We start from the raw sequence: 17798 nt of genomic DNA on the forward strand, positions 1-17798 counted from the left end.
AAAACATTATATATATAGAAAACTAGAAGGGGGGGAGAGGAAAGAAAAAAAAAAAAAAAAACTTTTAAAGGAGGATCTGGCAAATGACCACATGGACCAAGTTCTCAGACAGCATTCAGACCGGCGATCACTTCTAACCTTCTCCGGGGGAAAGCGCTGATTATTTTGTGATTTACGGACCCCACAGGAGTTAAAACTGTAGCTTTAAAAAAGAAAAAGCAATGAAAGGGGTAAAGAAAAAATAAAATATATATATTTTTGACAGGATTTGGCCGGTGTGCGCCAATAATGAAAGAGTTTCATTTCAGTAAATTCATTTCAGTAAATAAAATAAAAAACGTGGACAGAAAAAAAATAAAATAAAAAGCAGCGGACATAGTTTAGTGGCTGCCAGATGGTCTTTTTATGCATTGCACATTAGGAGAGAAAAGGGTTAACGACAGACTGTGCCGCCTCTTCTCCGGCCTCTTCCCTAGCTCCACAGCCCAGCATAATTCCCGTGGAGACCCGTTGGCAAAGGACCCCCTGCCACAAAGAGTTTTGTTCCGGATGCGTCGTAGCAGTGGGTGTAAACAGCGTTCGGACAGCAGTCGATATCTGAGAAGTAATTCCTCCACATGTCATTGTGGTTCTGAGGAGAAAAAAAAAATTATTATAATTAATTATTTATTAAATTGAAAATATATACTGTATATTACTACAGCAACTCTGACATGCAAGACCAATCCAATAAAATCACAGGGAATATATTTCCATCTGCAAAACATAGGACCTGTATAGGGCAAGTTGCATCCTGCCTATACTAAGGAAGGGACAGAAGACATAAAACATCCACTGCTCGGGGTGGACTGCAATAAAGCTGATCAGGAGTTCATCATAAAAAGAAAATCTGTCACTAGGTTTATTCCACCTTAAGTGAGGGCAGCATAAAGTAGTGACAGAAATGCTCAACAGATTTGGTGTTTTATTTGTATTATTATGTTCAGCCGTTCTCCTAATATGCAGGAGAATAGGATTTATGCCACACCCCTCCCCTGCCCTCTAGCTGATGATTGAAAGCTGGCTGCCTATACACAGCATGGATGATACCTGCCGATCAGCAGCTGGTGGGTGGAGTTTTCAGCCTCTCATCAATATCCAGGACTATTGGCTCATGCACATAATGGAGAGGACTACTTATTGTCCATGTTACTCAGGAGGATATGTCTGGATCAGCTGCACAGAACAATGCAAGTGATACATCACCCCAGATCATAGGTAACTTCCTAATATACAAGCAAAGATAGTATTCCCGTTTTGAAATGGCAGGGCACGGGGGAATAACAAACAGCACTACCTTACCTCTCTCTGTGCCTGCGATCTGCCATTTGACCAGCCCTGGAAGGCATTTTCCCCAGAGTTGTGAGGACCTCATCACTTGGGGGAGAATGCATGTTCTGGCTGATGGACAGTCCGCTCACCCAATCAGTGACCGGAGCGACATCCCGCCCTTGTCACCGACTGGCCGTGCGGCCAGTCCATCAGCCAAGTCATGACATTAGCTGCACAGGAGATACCGGAGCTTGGCGGGGGTCCCAAGGCAGGTCATATGGCAGATCGCAGGCACAGGGAGAGGTAGAAAACCTTTCCTGCTCTGGACAGTTCCCGACATGGACAGAGGTGACAGCAGAGAGCACTGTGTCAGACTGGAAGGAATACACCACTTCCTGCAGGACATACAGGAGCTGATAAGTACTGGAAGACTTGAGACTTATAAAAAGTAGTAAATTAAACATTTATATAACTTTGATGCCAGTTGATTTGAAAGAAATTTTTCCCCCCAGAGTACCCCCTTCCACTGTGTTTGAATTGCAGCCTGAACGTATATTCAAAAACAGCCTTGATAGTCCATGAACACTGGAACTGAGGGACACTGCCTTACATCACAGCTAAAAGATTTTTTGTGTTATGTTTTCTGAAGGTGGATGACAGTCTTCATTATGGCAGACCCTGGAGACTATCTCCTTCCTCTGTACTCACCAGCCAACCTTTCCCAGTCGTCAGTTTGAGGATCTCGCCTTTGGACCTGGAGCCATTTACATAGCTGGTGGAATCATCCAAAAACCTCTGTGCCCGAATGTCATAAAACAAGAGGGAGCCCTGACCTGTCCCCACTGTGATAATATGCTCATAGAAGCTCACAGAGCGAATACCTGCAACACAGAGATACACAGTAATTGATGGTGAGAACTGTGTGCTGGGGTCATGTTCAGCAGCCACAGACCACAAATATACTGTATAGTTTAAAGGGAACCAATCAGTAAAAAAAAGTGACAAGGGCGGGATGCCGCTCCAGTCATTGATTGGGTGAGCGGACTGTCCATCAGCCAGAACATGCATTCTCCCCCAAGTCATGAGGTCCTCACAACTCTGGGGAAAATTATATTTTTTATATTATATATATATATATATATATATATATATATATATGCCAAGTATTACCTGCTAATAAATAACCAAGCACACTTACTTTAGTGAAGACCTGCAATGTACGGAAATGAGCCCCCAACTAGTAATAATATAGTTATAATAATATATTTATTTGTATAGCGCCAACAGATTCCGCAGCTAGATTCCGACAACTAGTCATCTGGGTGTTGTCATTCTGTCAAATAGTCACGGTCCCGGGCGATAGCAGCGCTGTAGTCATCCCCCTCAAGGCGCAATTCAAAGCGCAGTTATCCCCCCGGTACGTTATTTGGGCAGACATGCGCAGTACAGCACGAATGTACTTCATGGATACAATGCCATTCTACTGCGCATGTCCACCCAAATGAAGACTTTGAAGCTCCAATACTAGGGACGGCCGCCTCTCAATGACGTACTGGGGGATAATACACTTTGAATCACGCCTAGAGGGGGGTGATTACAGCCCTGACGCCGCCCGGGACCGTGACAACTTGGAAGAATAGCCATATAAGCATTGTCATTCTTCCAACTAGTCACGGTCCCTGGCGGCGTCAGGGCTGTAATCACCCCCCTCTAGGCATGATTTAAAGTGTGTTATGCCCCCAGTAGGTCATTGAGTATGTTTTCATTTGGGCGGATGTGCCCAGTAGAGTGGCATCGTATCCATGCCGTACATTCGTTCTGTACTGCGCATGTCCGCCCAAATGACGTACTGGGGGGATAACACGCTTTGAATCACGCCTAGAGGGGAGTGATTACAGCCCTGACGCCGCCGGGGACCGTGACTACAACGCCCAGATGACTAGTCGGGGGTTCCTTTACATACAGCGTGGGTCTTTACTAAAGTAAGTTTGTGGATTATTGCAGGGACAGAGGCTATAAGCATGTTAGGCAAGTGTGCTGGTTGATCTATCAGCACGTTTACTTAGCTTTATATGTGTTTTTTAATGATTAGTTCCCCGTCAGCTGCATATCCAGTGTCAAGAAAGCAGTGCTGAACTGCAGCACATGCACCTTGTCCCTCGATCCCTGCCCTGACCAATTAACGTCAAGGGCTCAGCTTTCAGCACTAACCCTCAATGTCAGTCAGTCAAGGCAGGGAGGGGACATGAATCTTGCGGCTCAACACTGCCCCCTTGCCGCTTGAGCACGATACACAGCTTACAGCTCTCAAACATATATACATACGCTACCTACAGACTCACCAGTGCCTTGCTCCTTGCAGTACACAGACCTGACGTTCTCTGGCGGCTGCCGTGGATCAAGGAAAGACACATGTGCCTGTGATCCCACGGCATAGACGGACCACTCCAGACCATAGGCAAGACAGACGTTCTCTCTGCAATATGGTAACTTGGTAGACAGCAGCTACGTGCGAGCAGAAAAACAAGAAAATGATTATGAAAAACATATTAAGTGCTTCTTCCTATGCTCACAAAACACCAAGCAGACTATATACTGATACTGAGCTCCACACACTCTGCTTTCCTTCAAACAGCCTCAGTTCACCTACCACCAATAGGGGGCGCTCAACACACACTTACATATCTCTGCAGCTCCCTTTAAACTCGATAAAAGTTATTCTGCAATCCCTTAAAGTGAGTTTTTCATATATTTTTCATTTCTCAAAAGGGAAGGCAGCCATAAACATTAAACGGAAGACGACCAAACATGCAACCCCCTCCCAATGGCTAGTTTTCTTTAAAGAATGTGTTGCATAGATAATTTTTTTTATGGACTAATCATATACTGGAACATGTTCTTTTACCTAATCTGTTTCTATATTCCAACTGTTATTTAATTATTTTTTTGTACATTGTTATGGGGGCTGCCATCTTGCCTGAAGTGTTTTTTTTTTTTTTTTTTTTTTACAACATAAAGTGATATGCTTTACGGCAAGCCTCAAGGACATAGATAACAAACAGGTCCTGTCCCTTTGAGATGAAGGTTAAACATTACTGAGTGTACTCTGTCTCTGCAATTGTCTTAAGACCCCCGTACACTTTAGTCGGATAAACCCACTTCTCTAGGCGGATTCAATATTCAATCTATGGTGTATGGGGCTGCCTAGAGCAGTCACCGACAGATTACGTCAGTGGTGATAGGGGTTGGCCGTAAGAGGGGGAATAGGGAATCATAGTCCATCCCTTGGTTCAAGAAGAGATAAGCCACAGCCAGAGCGCTCTCGCTGCGGCTTACTTGTCCCCTCCCCATAGAGAACACAGGCTGTGCCGAAGACAGGTGGGAGACATAATGGACGGCCAAACAAACAATGGTCAGTTATTAAACATGTGCTATGTACTAGTGTCACATTTCATTGTATTCTGTACAAATCACTTTACAATAGCCGCCTCCTCATCGCATACAGAACAGGAAGCCACTGTTTTAGACCTAGAGGTGAGAATAAGAACTGCAAGATTACAGGATTACTTTGTAATATAAAGGGGAAAAAAAAAAAACACACAACAACAACAAATAACAAAAAACAACCTAAAATTACCTTGGCTAAAGTGTATTCTGCTGTCCATAAGTGAAAGTAACCATCCAGGGACACTGCTCCCAGCTCCTGCAAATAAACATCAGAGACGCTTTATGAATAATATTCTTTAGGATTTGCTGCAGAATGTGTCACCTACATTTTCTTTTACTGATTGGAGTCAGATACTAAAACTTTCTTTTATTCTAATCTGTTTCTATTTTCTGACTGTATTTTTTTTTTTTATTTAAAAGGGGTGCTCCGGGCAAGATATATTTTTTAATATTTTATTACATATGGAAAGTTAGACAAATTACTAATATACTCTATTTATGGGAAATGCAGCACATAAAGTGCTATTTCCTTCAATTTAGTAGATCAGGCAGGCTCACTTCCTCAAAAAAAACGTGTCTCAAGTGTATGTTTTCCGGCAGGGTCCAGCAGGGGGCACATGTAGAAGTATAGACTAAGAATAGACGTCCATGTAGAAGTGCAAAGCTCTCTCCCTCCCTTCCCGTGCTGGCAATGTCCCCCCTCCCTCCATCCCATCTCTCTGCCCAGCCATGCCGCCTGGTCCCGTGCAGGGGGGTGAGCGCTCCTTATCTGCCGCTCACCCCGCTGCACCTCTTTCCAAGAAGCTGCCCATCCTCTATGATCTGCTGCGGCTCCGTACCTCGCTGCCCGCTCCCGTACAGGAGCGCTCACCCCGCCACTCGGTCCCGTTGGGGTGAGCGCTCCTGCGCCTCCTCCCGTGCTCTGTGTGCCCCTGCGATCCCCGCTGCGACTCAGCGCTCATCCCACCGTTTTGGTCCTGTTCGGGGTGAGCGCTCCTGCACCTCCCCTTGTCCCCTCTGTTCTCCTCCCGTCTTTCTGCCCCGCTGTGCCTCAGCGCTGATCCTACTGGTTGGTCCTGTGCAGGAGCACTCACCCCTTTAGCTATTTATACATTGTTATGGGGCGGCCATCTTGTCTCAACTGTTTAAGGGTATAAACTCACACGGCATATACGCTGCGTATTTACTGTTGTACGCAGCAGATACGCAGCAGATTAGATCTAAATAACTGAACACAGCATCTAATCTGCTGTGTGTGTTTGTACCCTTAAACAGCATTTAGTGACATGCTTTACAACAAGACTCATGGACATAGACAGCAATAGACAGACTGTCCCATTGAGATGAATGTGAAACATTACTGAGCGCGCTCTGTGACCTGTGAAGAGGTCATTCCACAGGGAGCTGCTATTGTCTCCTCTATCTACTGGTGTCACATGACGCTGCAATGCTGCACAGATCACTTTACAGCAGCCTCCTCTTATCACCACAGATACAACAGGAAGTCTCAGCTTAGTTTTAGCCCCAGTGGTGAGAATGAGAACTGCAAGATCTCAGGATTATTATATAATATAGATAGTAAAATGGAAAATAAAAAAAAAAAGTCACCAAAAATTCTTTAAAAAAATCTGTTTAACAGAAAATTACACTGTTTAAATAATGCAGCAAAGAAAGACAAATCCCCCCCCCCCCACGCACACATACATTACCTTCTTCCTGCTGTTGAATGCCAGGGCGCGGACTTTGCAGTTTGAGGAGTTGCTGCTCTCTTTGGGGATGTCCTTCAAGGCTTTATGAAAAATATGAGTGTAGACTGGCACACTGGAGTGGCTATGCTGGAACTTGCACTTGTTCAGAACATCATCATTGATCTCCCACAAAGCCATTGAGCCATCACGAGAGCCTGAAACAGAGAGAGAGAGTCCGGACTGACACAGAACAATCTCTGGACAAAGGATAAGCCTATTATATTATATATTATAGCCGTTCAGAGGAGGAATCACAATTCTGCCGAATGCTAGCCTGTTGACGCCACCCCTCCTTCCCCAGCAGCTTAGCTATTACAATATAAGGCCGAGTTAGGGAACTTTGGCTCACCAGCTGTTGCAAAACTACAACTCCCATCATGCCTGGACAGCCAAAGCTTTAGTTTTGCAACAGCTGGAGAGCCAATGGTTTCCTAACCCTGGAGAAGGGGGGATTTTCCTACACTCCTAGTGTCCAGTTTCCACTTCCTAGGATACAGTGCAAGCTCTGTGTCTACAAAGAGTGGAGACTAGCTGCTATGTAGTTTCCTGTACACTACCCATATATAAAATAAGGGATCCTGCTCCCCTATATCGCTATAGCACACCTTTATAAGTAGCAGTAGCAATACTGAGCAGTGTAAGCTGTGAATTCAGTACTGTGGTTAGGCAGAAGGCTCACTACAAGCTACAGCCATGTTTTTTTAGCCACTCCTCCCTTAGCTCCCAACTGACATCTAAAGGCAGCATGTAACCTGATCAATCAGTGAGCAGATCTGTTTAGAGACAGTTTAAAGGATTACACCGGCAAAAATCTTTCTTTCTAATCAACTGATGTCATTTAGAGTTAGAGTTGTAATTTACTTCTATTTTTAAAATCTCCAATCTTTCCATGCTTACTAGCTGCTGTATGTCCTGCAGGAAGTGGTGTATTCTTTCCAGTCTGACACAGTGCTCCCTGCTGCCACCTCTGTCCATGTCAGGAACTGTCCAGAGCAGCAGTAAATCCCCATAGAAAACTTCTCCTGCTCTGGACAGTTCTTGACATGGACAGAGGTGGCAGCAGAGAGCACTGTGTCAGATTGGAGAGAATACACCACTTCCTGTAGGACATACAGCAGCTGATAAGTACTGGAACACTGGAGATTTTTTTTATATATAGAAGTAAATTACAAATCTATATAACTTTCTGAAACCAGTTGATTTAAAATAAAAAGATTTTCGTCGCCGTACCCTTTTAAGCATAAGTCAAAAATTATTTTTTTTTTTTAAAAAAGGAAATTAGATAAAGTAGAGAAAGAGGCATTTTTCTATTTCCTTCAAAGTTATATTTGCTTGTATTAGATAAAACTACATTGACACAGTTGTGCTCAATATAACTCACCTGACACAACCAAGGTGTCACTAATCCATGCAATAGAGAAGATCCAGTCATTGTGACCCTCCTTTAAAAAGGAACAAGAAAAGTTGTTAGAAGTAAAGGCAAAACATGCGGGACGTGCAGACACACGTGACAAAGCAGGATGGGAACACAGCATAAGGAAGAGGTCAAATACTGGGAGTTATGTAATAGATGTAAAGGTTCTCAGCAGTACAGAGTATTTTAGGAGGACCAAGGTAAAATTTTACACATGATCCCAGATGGTTGGTTTTAGTCAAATTCTAAAAGGGGAACTATCAGCAGGTTAGACAAATCTAACCTGCTGATATGTCCCTATTGCACAGGAGACACTGAGGAGGAAGGTATGTGTCTTACATTCATCCTCAGCGCCATTTCGGTGCAGTTATTCTTTTCCTCCAAGGTTCTATGAGACTGTTAAGAACACTGCCCACCCCCATAGCACTGATCTGCCCCTTTCTAATGACAATCTATGGAGTGGGCAAGCCTCCTAACGGTCCCACAGGACCATAGAGCAAACTACTAACTGCCCCAGAACAGTGCTGAGGATGAAAGCAAGACACATCTTCCTCCTCTGCGTCTCCTGTGCAATAGGGACATAACAGCAGATTAGATTTGTCTCACCTGCTGATAGTTCCCCGTTATACAAAATTTAGGCTCCATTTACACAGAAAGTTTATCTGCCAAAGATTTGAAGCCAAAGCCAGGAACAGACTATAAACAGAGGTCAGGTCATAAAGGAAAACCTGAGATTTCTCCTCTGATACATATGTGTGTGTGTGCGTCTATTTAATTCTTGTATTAAAAAGTAAAAACTCACATCTCCCACGCAGACAGGATCCAGGGTCGGCAGCCGATACACTGCCAGGCTGTTGGGGTTGTCTCCTCCAGTAGCCAACAATGTCCGGGAAGGGTTGATCTCTATGGCATGGATTCCACAGCTCTGAGGAGTTGTATTAAGCGGCTCACAATCTTTCAAGATGGGGATCTTTGTGATCTGCCCCGTCTGTACATCAACCACAAATAACTAGCAGGAAAAAAAAAGTAAAGTTTGGAGAACCTAACTATAGTATACAAGTGTGTAGGAAAATGTACCGTAGTTTCATATATAGTTTTCATATATACAAGCATTTAAAATCCTGCTCACCTACCATTATTATACCATGCAGAAGCCCTCCTCTCTGCAAAGTAGAATGGCATAAACTTAAAAGAGTAAGTTCACGCTGCCACCATTGCGTCTATTACAACGGAAACCATGACCGCAGTGCCGAACAACAAGTCTTCTCACTGGACCCCCTTTGTCCTACAATGGGGTGCATCAGGTTCCATCGGGTGACAGGTCATTTTGACAATAAGGGTGACTCCACTGGGATAACCCCTTTAATAATAAAATCCTCAGATATTGCAATGACTCTAGCGGGTCTGGGAACTATGTCTCATGTTTCCCCCTTTGGGGTTCCCTGTATTTGGTCTGCCCCTCCAGACTGGACAGTGTGCTTACTTGGATTATATGTTACCTATGACCTTGTTTCATGGCTGTCAATGTATTACCATGTTGTTGCTTTTCCTGTTCTATCTATAAAATATTCTCTAAATAAAATCTTAAAAAATAAATAAAATCCTCTACAATACCGGGTACAGAAGAAACAAGCTCACCAATCTCCAGCCTTCGCCTAATGTACACAGTACTACAAAGGTTTCCTACTTAAAGGGGTTGTTCATTAAAAAATAATTACATAAAATCAACTGGTGCCAGAGATTTGTAATTTACTTCTATTAAAAAAAAATAAAAAAATCTCCAGTCTTCCAGTACTTATCAGCTGCTGCATGTCCTGCAGGAAGCAGTGTATTCTTTCCAGACTGACACTGCTCTCTGCTGCCACCTCTGTCAAAAACTGTCCAGAGCAACAGAGGTTTTCTATGGGGATTTGCTTCTGCTGAGAGTTCCTGAGAGCACTGTGTCAGCCTGGAAAAAATACACCACTTTCTGCAGGACATACAGCAGCTGATAAGTACTGGAAATTTTTAAATAGAAGTAAATTACAAATCTCTGACACTTTTGGGTACCAGTTCACTTGAAAGAAAATTTGTTTTGGTGAACTACGCCTTTAACATAAGCTAAATATCTTACATACCGTATTGCATTTGGTTCCACAGACCACTTGACGATGGTTGAGCCATTGCGATGCGAATACTTTATTGAGGGTGCCAAGCTGGAACTCCCTCTCCTTCAGGATGCCGGGCAGTGCCTGGGCAGCGCAGCCACGTAACAGGCGGTGGTAACTGGGGTCATCATGTGCCTTCAGTTCCCTCGTCTTCAGATACAAGACCATGGACTTCTTCTCGGGAGGAAGCCTCCTCCGCTTCTGGGTGACATGGTCCCAATTAGCCTGAAATTCAGGAAATAACAGCGAGTCAACTAAGCACAAATAACTACGGTGTTCGGAGCCACTGGATGTGGTCACATACTATATAGCCGCTTTACCTGTCTGGTAACAAGAGCGCAATCCCCTTTCCAAAGGCCGCAGCTTCCTCCCATACAGTATGCTGAGCCAAACTGAACACGGGTGCAGACGGGGAGGACAGTAATAGAAGAGAATGGCGACAGAAGATTTCTTATTCTTATTAAATTAGAACGGGTTCACATTGCATTTTTGCAGCCCGTTTTAAGCTGGGTTCACGCTACGTTTTTTTCACCCATTTTTTGGAAAAAAAAAAACGGATGGGAAAAACAGATGCATGTGTGTTCATCCGTTTTGATTTTACGGATTTTAGATCAGTTTTTTTTTTTTTTAACGGACACAAGAATAAGGTCGACTACGTTTTTGTGTATGTTTAAAAAAACGGATCCATTTGATCCGTTTTTTTTAATAATAGAATTCAATGGAAAAACGGATGCACGGACATGCAAAAACGTAGGGTGAACCCAGCCTTATGAAAAAAAATAAATGAAAAAATGGACGCAGTTGGGTGCATCCGTTTTGAACAGTTCTTCCATTGACTTCCATTATAAAAAAAAAAAAAAAAAAAAAAAAAGGTTTAAAAGAATTTTTTTTAGCATACACAAAAACATGGTTCACCAAGTTTTTGTGTACACTGAAAAAAATAAGTACATACATAAAACAGATAAAAAAAAAGCGGATTGTAAAAACACAGTGTGAACCCAGCCTTGCTGAAAAACGGCATCAGGGAGCAACACAAAAAGACTACTTGGTTTCAGGCACCTATCAGCAGGTTAGTACGTACGAGCCTGCTGATAGTTTTCCTTTAAAGGGGTTGTTCACCAAGATTTTTTTCCTTTCAAATCAATTGGTGCCCGAAATGCCAGGTGTTGGAAATTTACTTCTATTAAAAAAAGATCTCCAGTATTCCAGTACTTAGCAGCTGTATGTCCTGCAGGAAGTGGTGTATTTTTCCCAGTCTGACACAGTGCTCTCTGCTGCCACCTCTGTCCATGTCAGGAACTGTCCAGAGCAGTAACGAATCCCCAAAGAAAACCTCTCCTGCTCTCCAGACTGGAGAGTATAAACCACTTCCTGCAGGACATACAGCAGCTGATAAGTACTGGAAGACTTGAGATTATTATTATTATTTTTTTATGGAAGTAAATGACAAATCCCTGGCACTTTTGGTTGATTTGAAAGATTTTTTTTTTGTGAACTACCCCTTTAAAGGGAACCTGTCACCCCCCGTGCCGGGGTGACAGGCTCCTGACCCCCCGTTAGAGTCCCCTATACTCATCTAATCCTGCCGGGTCCCGCTTCTGGAGATGGTCGGGTCACGGAAATCTCAGCTGCTGCAGCCCGGCGCGCGCGCTCCTCAGAGGAGTCCAACGCTCATAGAGAGCGCTGGACTTTCCGGTCATTCTCTATGAGTGTTGGACTCATCTGAGGAGCGTGCGTGCCGGGCGGCGATATCTCCGTGACCCGACCATCTCCAGAAGCGGGACCACGTGAGTATAGGGGGCTCTCACGGGGGGTCAGGAGCCTGTCACCCCGTCACCCGGGGTGACAGGTCCTCTTTAACCCCTTAGCGACCCATGACGTATCTGATACGTCATGGTGCCGCTCGGGGTGTTCAGAGCGGGGTCCCGCCGGGACCCCGCTCTGAACGGCGCTGATCCCGGCTGACACGTGCAGCCGGGCAGTGCCTCTATTAGCCGGCGCGGGGCCCGTTGCCGCGCCGGCTAATTAAGCCTCTAAGTGCAGCTGTCAAACCTGACAGCTGCACTTAGAGGCTTCAGACCTCACGTCCCTGGTGTCTAGTGGGACGGATCTCCCCCCGCGCGATGCGATCGCGGGGGGGGGGAGATCCGTTCTTCTGCCCGTGCCGGGCCTCAGCGTCGGAATGACGCTGATCCCGGCTCGGCAATAGATTGCTATGGCCTGCAGCAGGCCATAGTAATCTATGACCGATCTAATCGATCTTTGCTGTGTATATACACAGCATTGATCTCTATGAGAGATCAGTGCTATGTATATACAAGCCCCCCAGGGGGGCTTCTAGTTACAGTAAAAAAAAAAAAAGTAAAAAAGTGTTTTTATTAATAAAAAATCCCCTCCCCTAATAAAAGTCCAAATCACCCCCCTTTTCCCATTTTATAAATATAAATTAATAAATAAATAAACATATTTAGTATCGCCGCGTCCGTAATCGCCCGAACTATTAATTAATCACATTACTGATCTCGCACGGTAAACGGCGTCAGCGGAAAAAAAATTCCAAAGTGCAAAATTGCGCATTTTTGGTCGCATCAAATCCAGAAAAAATGTAATAAAAAACGATCAAAAAGTCGTATATGCGCAATCAAGGTACCGATAGAAAGAACACATCATGGCGCAAAAACTGACACCTCACACAGCCCCATAGACCAAAGGATAAAAGCGCTATAAGCCTGGGAATGGAGCGATTTTAAGGAACGTATATTTGTTAACAATGGTTTGAATTTTTTACAGGCCATCAGATACAATATAAGTTATACATGTTATATATCATAGTAATCGTAACGACTTGAGGAACGTGCATAACAAGTCAGTTTTACCATAGGACGGACGGCGTAAATGCAAAACTCCCCGAAATCAAAACAAATTCGACAGCGCAAATGATTTTTTCCCGGTTTCGCAGCATATGTTATGGAAAAATAATGCCTGTCATTGCAAAGTACAATTAGTTTCGCAAAAAATAAGCGCTCATATACGCCTCTAGGTGAAAAAATGCAAGCGCTATGGACTTTTAAACTTAAAATGGAATAAGCAAAAGCGCAAAAACGAAAATAGGCTTTGACCTTAAGGGGTTAAGGAACTAAATCTCTATAGTCTGGAGGAAAGAAGGGAAAGGGAGGGTATGATGGAAACCTTTATATGTGTTACAGGTATAAGTAAGGCTCAGGAGGGAAGTGTTTTTAATAAAATGCTCAACACAAGAACAAGAGGACATAGTGAGAGGTTACTGGGGTGGAGATCAGAAGTATCATGAGAAAATATGACTTTACTGAAAGAGTAGTAGATGCTGGGAACAAACTTCCAGCAGATGTGGTTGGTAAACTTACAGTGAGGGTGCATTCACATGTAAAGTGTCCTCAGCAGATTTGACTAAATAAATGAACACAGCATCAAATCTGCTGCGGATCCTGTACGTGTGAACGCACCCTTAGTGAATGTAACCCGCCTGGTATATACACATATATCTTTCATAAGATAAGAAGAAGAAGGGAAATAATATAAGGGCGGACTACAAGGACCGGGGGGATTCTTCTGCTGACGATCTTTAGGTTTCTAAATAAAGTTTTGGAAAGGTTTATGTCGGATGACAGCACCAAGACTGCTGAGCCGAGTGATGCTGAATGGATCCAATGTCAATGGGGCAAAAGGAAACAACTGAGTCTACAAGCCTGCTCATCTCTATTCATGGGGTGGGGGGTCTTGGTAATGGGGTGCCCAACATTCTGACATTTCCTATATCTTATGGACAGGTGATAAGTGTCTATTGTCAGACAAACACAAATAGAATAGTGAGTGCAGCTCTGGAGTATAATACAGGATGTAACTCAGGATCGGTAATGTAATGTATATACAGTGACCCCACCAGCAGAATAGTGAGTACAGCTCTGGAGTATAACACAGGATGTAACTCAGGATCAGTACCGGATCAGTAATGTATGTACACAGTGACCCCACCAGCAGAATAGTGAGTGCAGCTCTGGGGTATAATACAGGATGTAACTCAGGATCAGTACTGTAATGTATGTACACAGTGACCCCACCAGTAGAATAGTGAGCGCAGCTCTGGAGTATAATACAAGATGTAACTCAGGATCAGTAATGTAATGTATGTACACAGTGACCCCACCAGTAGAATAGTGAGCGCAGCTCTGGAGTATAATACAAGATGTAACTCAGGATCAGTAATGTAATGTATGCACACAGTTCCCCTACCAGCAGAATAGTGAGTGCAGCTCTGGAAGATAATACAGGATGTAACTCAGGATCAGTACAGTATCAGTAATGTAATGTATGTACACAGTGACCTCACCAGCAGAATAGTGAGTGCAGCTCTGGAGTATATTACAGGATAAGTAACGTAATGTAAAGTAACGTAACGTAATACAGGATGTAACTCAGGATCAGTACAGTATCAGTAATGTAATGTATGTACACAGTGATCCCACCAGCAGAATAGTGAGTGCAGCTCTGGGGTATAATACAGGATGTAACTCAGGATCAGTAATGTATGTACACAGTGACCCCACCAGCAGAATAGAGAGTGCAGCTCTGGAGTAAAATACAGGATGTAACTCAGGATCTGTACAGGATCAGTAATGTATGTACACAGTGACCCCACCAGCAGAATAGTGAGTGCAGCTCTGGAGTATAATACATGTATACCCACTATATACATACACACAGCTCAGCCCCCATAGTGCCCAGCACATTGCAGCCATATAGAAGCAGTAGTCTCTGTATTACAGTCCTATCTGACGTGCTGTAATTCCTGCTCCGTCCTTCCCCATCCGCCCCGGCCCGTTCTCTGTACACTCATCCCCGGGCCACCCCCGTGTCCTGTACACTGACAACCCCCGGTCCCTATGTCCCCGCTCCCCGCGGCCTGTCACCCACCTGTTCCCCGGGGCCTACTCCCGCCGCCGCTTTCCTCTTCCTGCTAGCTGCTCTCCGGGTCATGCTCTCGCCCGCAGAGCCCCAGCGTCCGCATGGAGAGAGCCCTGGCGGCTGGATATATCATACAGCGTCAGGAAGAACAGACAGCAGCACAGAGTACGTCCAGCAAGTTAAAAAAAAAAAAATTAAAAAAATAAAACAGCGAACGCCGACGTGACCTTTCACCTTGGGTGCAGCGTAATGACGTCACACCACGCGCATCACTGACCACGCCTGCGTCTCCTAGCAACCGAGAGTTTTGTCAGAGCTGAGTCGCAGTGCTGGGGATCTCTCATGGAAACCAGTAACAATCCTAGCTTATAATATATATATATGTATGATATATGTATATATAGACATGAATAGCAATGGTATCTGTACGTACAGGATCAGCAGTATTTATTATCATTGTAGGGAATATACCATTTTGTCAGTGAATTTTTTTCCCACTACCTTGCCGAGGTTGGTGTGGAGATCCCAGTGACTCGGTCCATATTTTAGTCTGCGTGCACACTATGGAATGGTGACAGAAAACCCGTTGCGCATTCTGCAGCTCACATTGGCCGGCGGACTGATGCAGGCATGCGTCTCCGCCTGTGTCATAGACTCCATTCTATGCACAGGCAGACGCGCACTCCCGCATCAGTCTGCCGGCGGGTGCGAGCTGCGGAATGCGCAACAGGCTTTCCGTCGCCATTCCATAGTGTGCACGCACCCTTAAAGTGCTTTCCATTTCCTGGGCTCGGCTCCAGTCTCCTTATGTGCCCCAGCCCCCCTCTATGCACTGGAGGTGGGCTCGGCGCCCCCTGTGTAAAAACGGCGATAAAACCATAAGGAAACGTGCTAGTACATCACTTAGCACGTTTTTCAAATATACCCTTGTAGCCTGGTTCCCATGTACACTACCGTTCAAAAGTTTGGGGTCACATTGAAATGTCCTTATTTTTGAAGGAAAAGCACTGTACTTTTCAATGAAGATAACTTTAAACTAGTCCTAATTTTAAACAAATACACTCTATACATTGCTAATGTGGTAAATGACTATTCTAGCTGCAAATGTCTGGTTTTTGGTGCAATATCTACATAGGTGTATAGAGGCCCATTTCCAGCAACTATCACTCCAGTGTTCTAATGGTACAATGTGTTTGCTCATTGGCTCAGAAGGCTAATTGATTATTAGAAAACCCTTGTGCAATCATGTTTAAAACAGTCTAGCTCGTTACAGAAGCTACAAAACTGACCTTCCTTTGAGCAGATTGAGTTTCTGGAGCATCACATTTGTGGGGTCAATTAAACGCTCAAAATGGCCAGAAAAAGAGAACTTTCATCTGAAACTCGACAGTCTATTCTTGTTCTTAGAAATGAAGGTTATTCCATGCGAGAAATTGCTAAGAAATTGAAGTTTTTCTACAACGGTGTGTACTACTCCCTTCAGAGGACAGTACAAACAGGCTCTAACCAGAGTAGAAAAAGAAGTGGGAGGCCGCGTTGCACAACTAAGCAAGAAGATAAGCACATTAGAGTCTCTAGTTTGAGAAACAGACGCCTCACAGGTCCCCAACTGGCATCTTGATTAAATAGTACCCGCAAAACACCAGTGTCACCATCTACAGTGAAGAGGCGGCTGCCGGATTTTGGGCTTCAGGGCAGAGTGACAAAGAAAAAGCCATATCTGAGACTGGCCAATAAAAGAAAAAGATTAGGATGGGCAAAAGAACACAGACATTGGACAGAGGAAGACTGGAAAAAAGTGTTGTGGACGGATGAATCCAAGTTTGAGGTGTTTGGATCCCAAAGAAGAATGTTTGTGAGACGCAGAACAAATGAAAAGATGCTGGAGGAATCATTAAAGAGAACCAATCATGGACGAAAGTAAAAAAATTTTTATTCCTTAATTAGATGCAAATCATAATTTAATTGACATTTGCAAATATAATTAATTATTTTTATTGTCACGTTTTTGAATTATTCCCTTTTTACTTTCCTGTCTCGAGCCGGCTCTTTTCAAAAGAGCCGGCGCGAGACAGGAAACTCCCGTCATGGCAGTCAGTCTGCAAAGGCAGTCTGTATCTTTATACTTTACCAGATCCTCTGTTCCCTGGCTGTGCCGGCGGCGCCGCCATCTTGATGACGTCACTTGCGTTCCAGCTGTGCGTTCCAGCGTGACGTCATCAAGATGGCGGCGCCGCCGGAACAGCCAGGGAACAGAGGATCTGGTAAAGTATAAAGATACAGACTGCTAAGGCAGTCTGTATCTTCATAGATAGACTTCATGAGGATACAGACTGCATTTGCAGTCTGTAGCTTTATACTTTACCAGATCCTCTGTTCCCTGGCTGTTCCGGCGGCGCCGCCATCTTGATGATGTCACGCTGGAACGCACAGCTGGAACGCAAGTGACGTCATCAAGATGGCGGCGCTCACCGGAACAGCCAGGGAACAGAGGATCAGGTAAAGTATAAAGATACAGACTGCAAAGGCAGTCTGTATCTTCATGAATAGACTTAGGGAGAGATGTACTGTCATAATAGGGACAGTTATATTTAGGTGATTGGTTCTCTTTAAGCATGGTGGAGGTAATGTGATGGTCTGGGGTTGCTTTGGTGCTGGTAAGGTGGAAGATTTGTACAGGGTAAAAGGGATTCTGAATAAGGAAGGCTATCACTCTGCACCGCCATGCCATACCCAGTGGACAGCGCTTGGTTGGAGCCAGTTTCATCCTACAACAGGACAATGACCCTA

The 17798-nt window shown here is 44.3% G+C and overlaps 1 protein-coding gene across 2 annotated transcripts; it reads right to left on the bottom strand.

The window, feature by feature from the left end:
* Positions 1–379: 379 nt before the first annotated feature.
* DCAF12 (DDB1 and CUL4 associated factor 12) lies at positions 380–15204 on the bottom strand. 2 transcript variants are annotated; one of them, XM_069963293.1, is made up of 9 exons: positions 15018–15204; positions 10038–10292; positions 8723–8929; positions 7888–7948; positions 6468–6661; positions 4949–5014; positions 3654–3816; positions 2020–2192; positions 380–631 (listed from the first exon to the last, which is right to left on the bottom strand). In XM_069963293.1, exons 1-9 carry the CDS (start codon positions 15078–15080, stop codon positions 473–475), a joined length of 1341 nt encoding a protein of 446 aa, XP_069819394.1. In that variant the 5' UTR covers positions 15081–15204; the 3' UTR covers positions 380–472. The 2 variants fall into 2 exon arrangements, with proteins under 2 accessions (XP_069819394.1, XP_069819395.1); XM_069963294.1 differs by lacking the exon at positions 15018–15204 and adding an exon at positions 10388–10456.
* Positions 15205–17798: the final 2594 nt, after the last annotated feature.

The sequence above is a fragment of the Dendropsophus ebraccatus genome, chromosome 3, assembly GCF_027789765.1.
Source record: "Dendropsophus ebraccatus isolate aDenEbr1 chromosome 3, aDenEbr1.pat, whole genome shotgun sequence".
Lineage (NCBI taxonomy): Eukaryota > Metazoa > Chordata > Amphibia > Anura > Hylidae > Dendropsophus > Dendropsophus ebraccatus.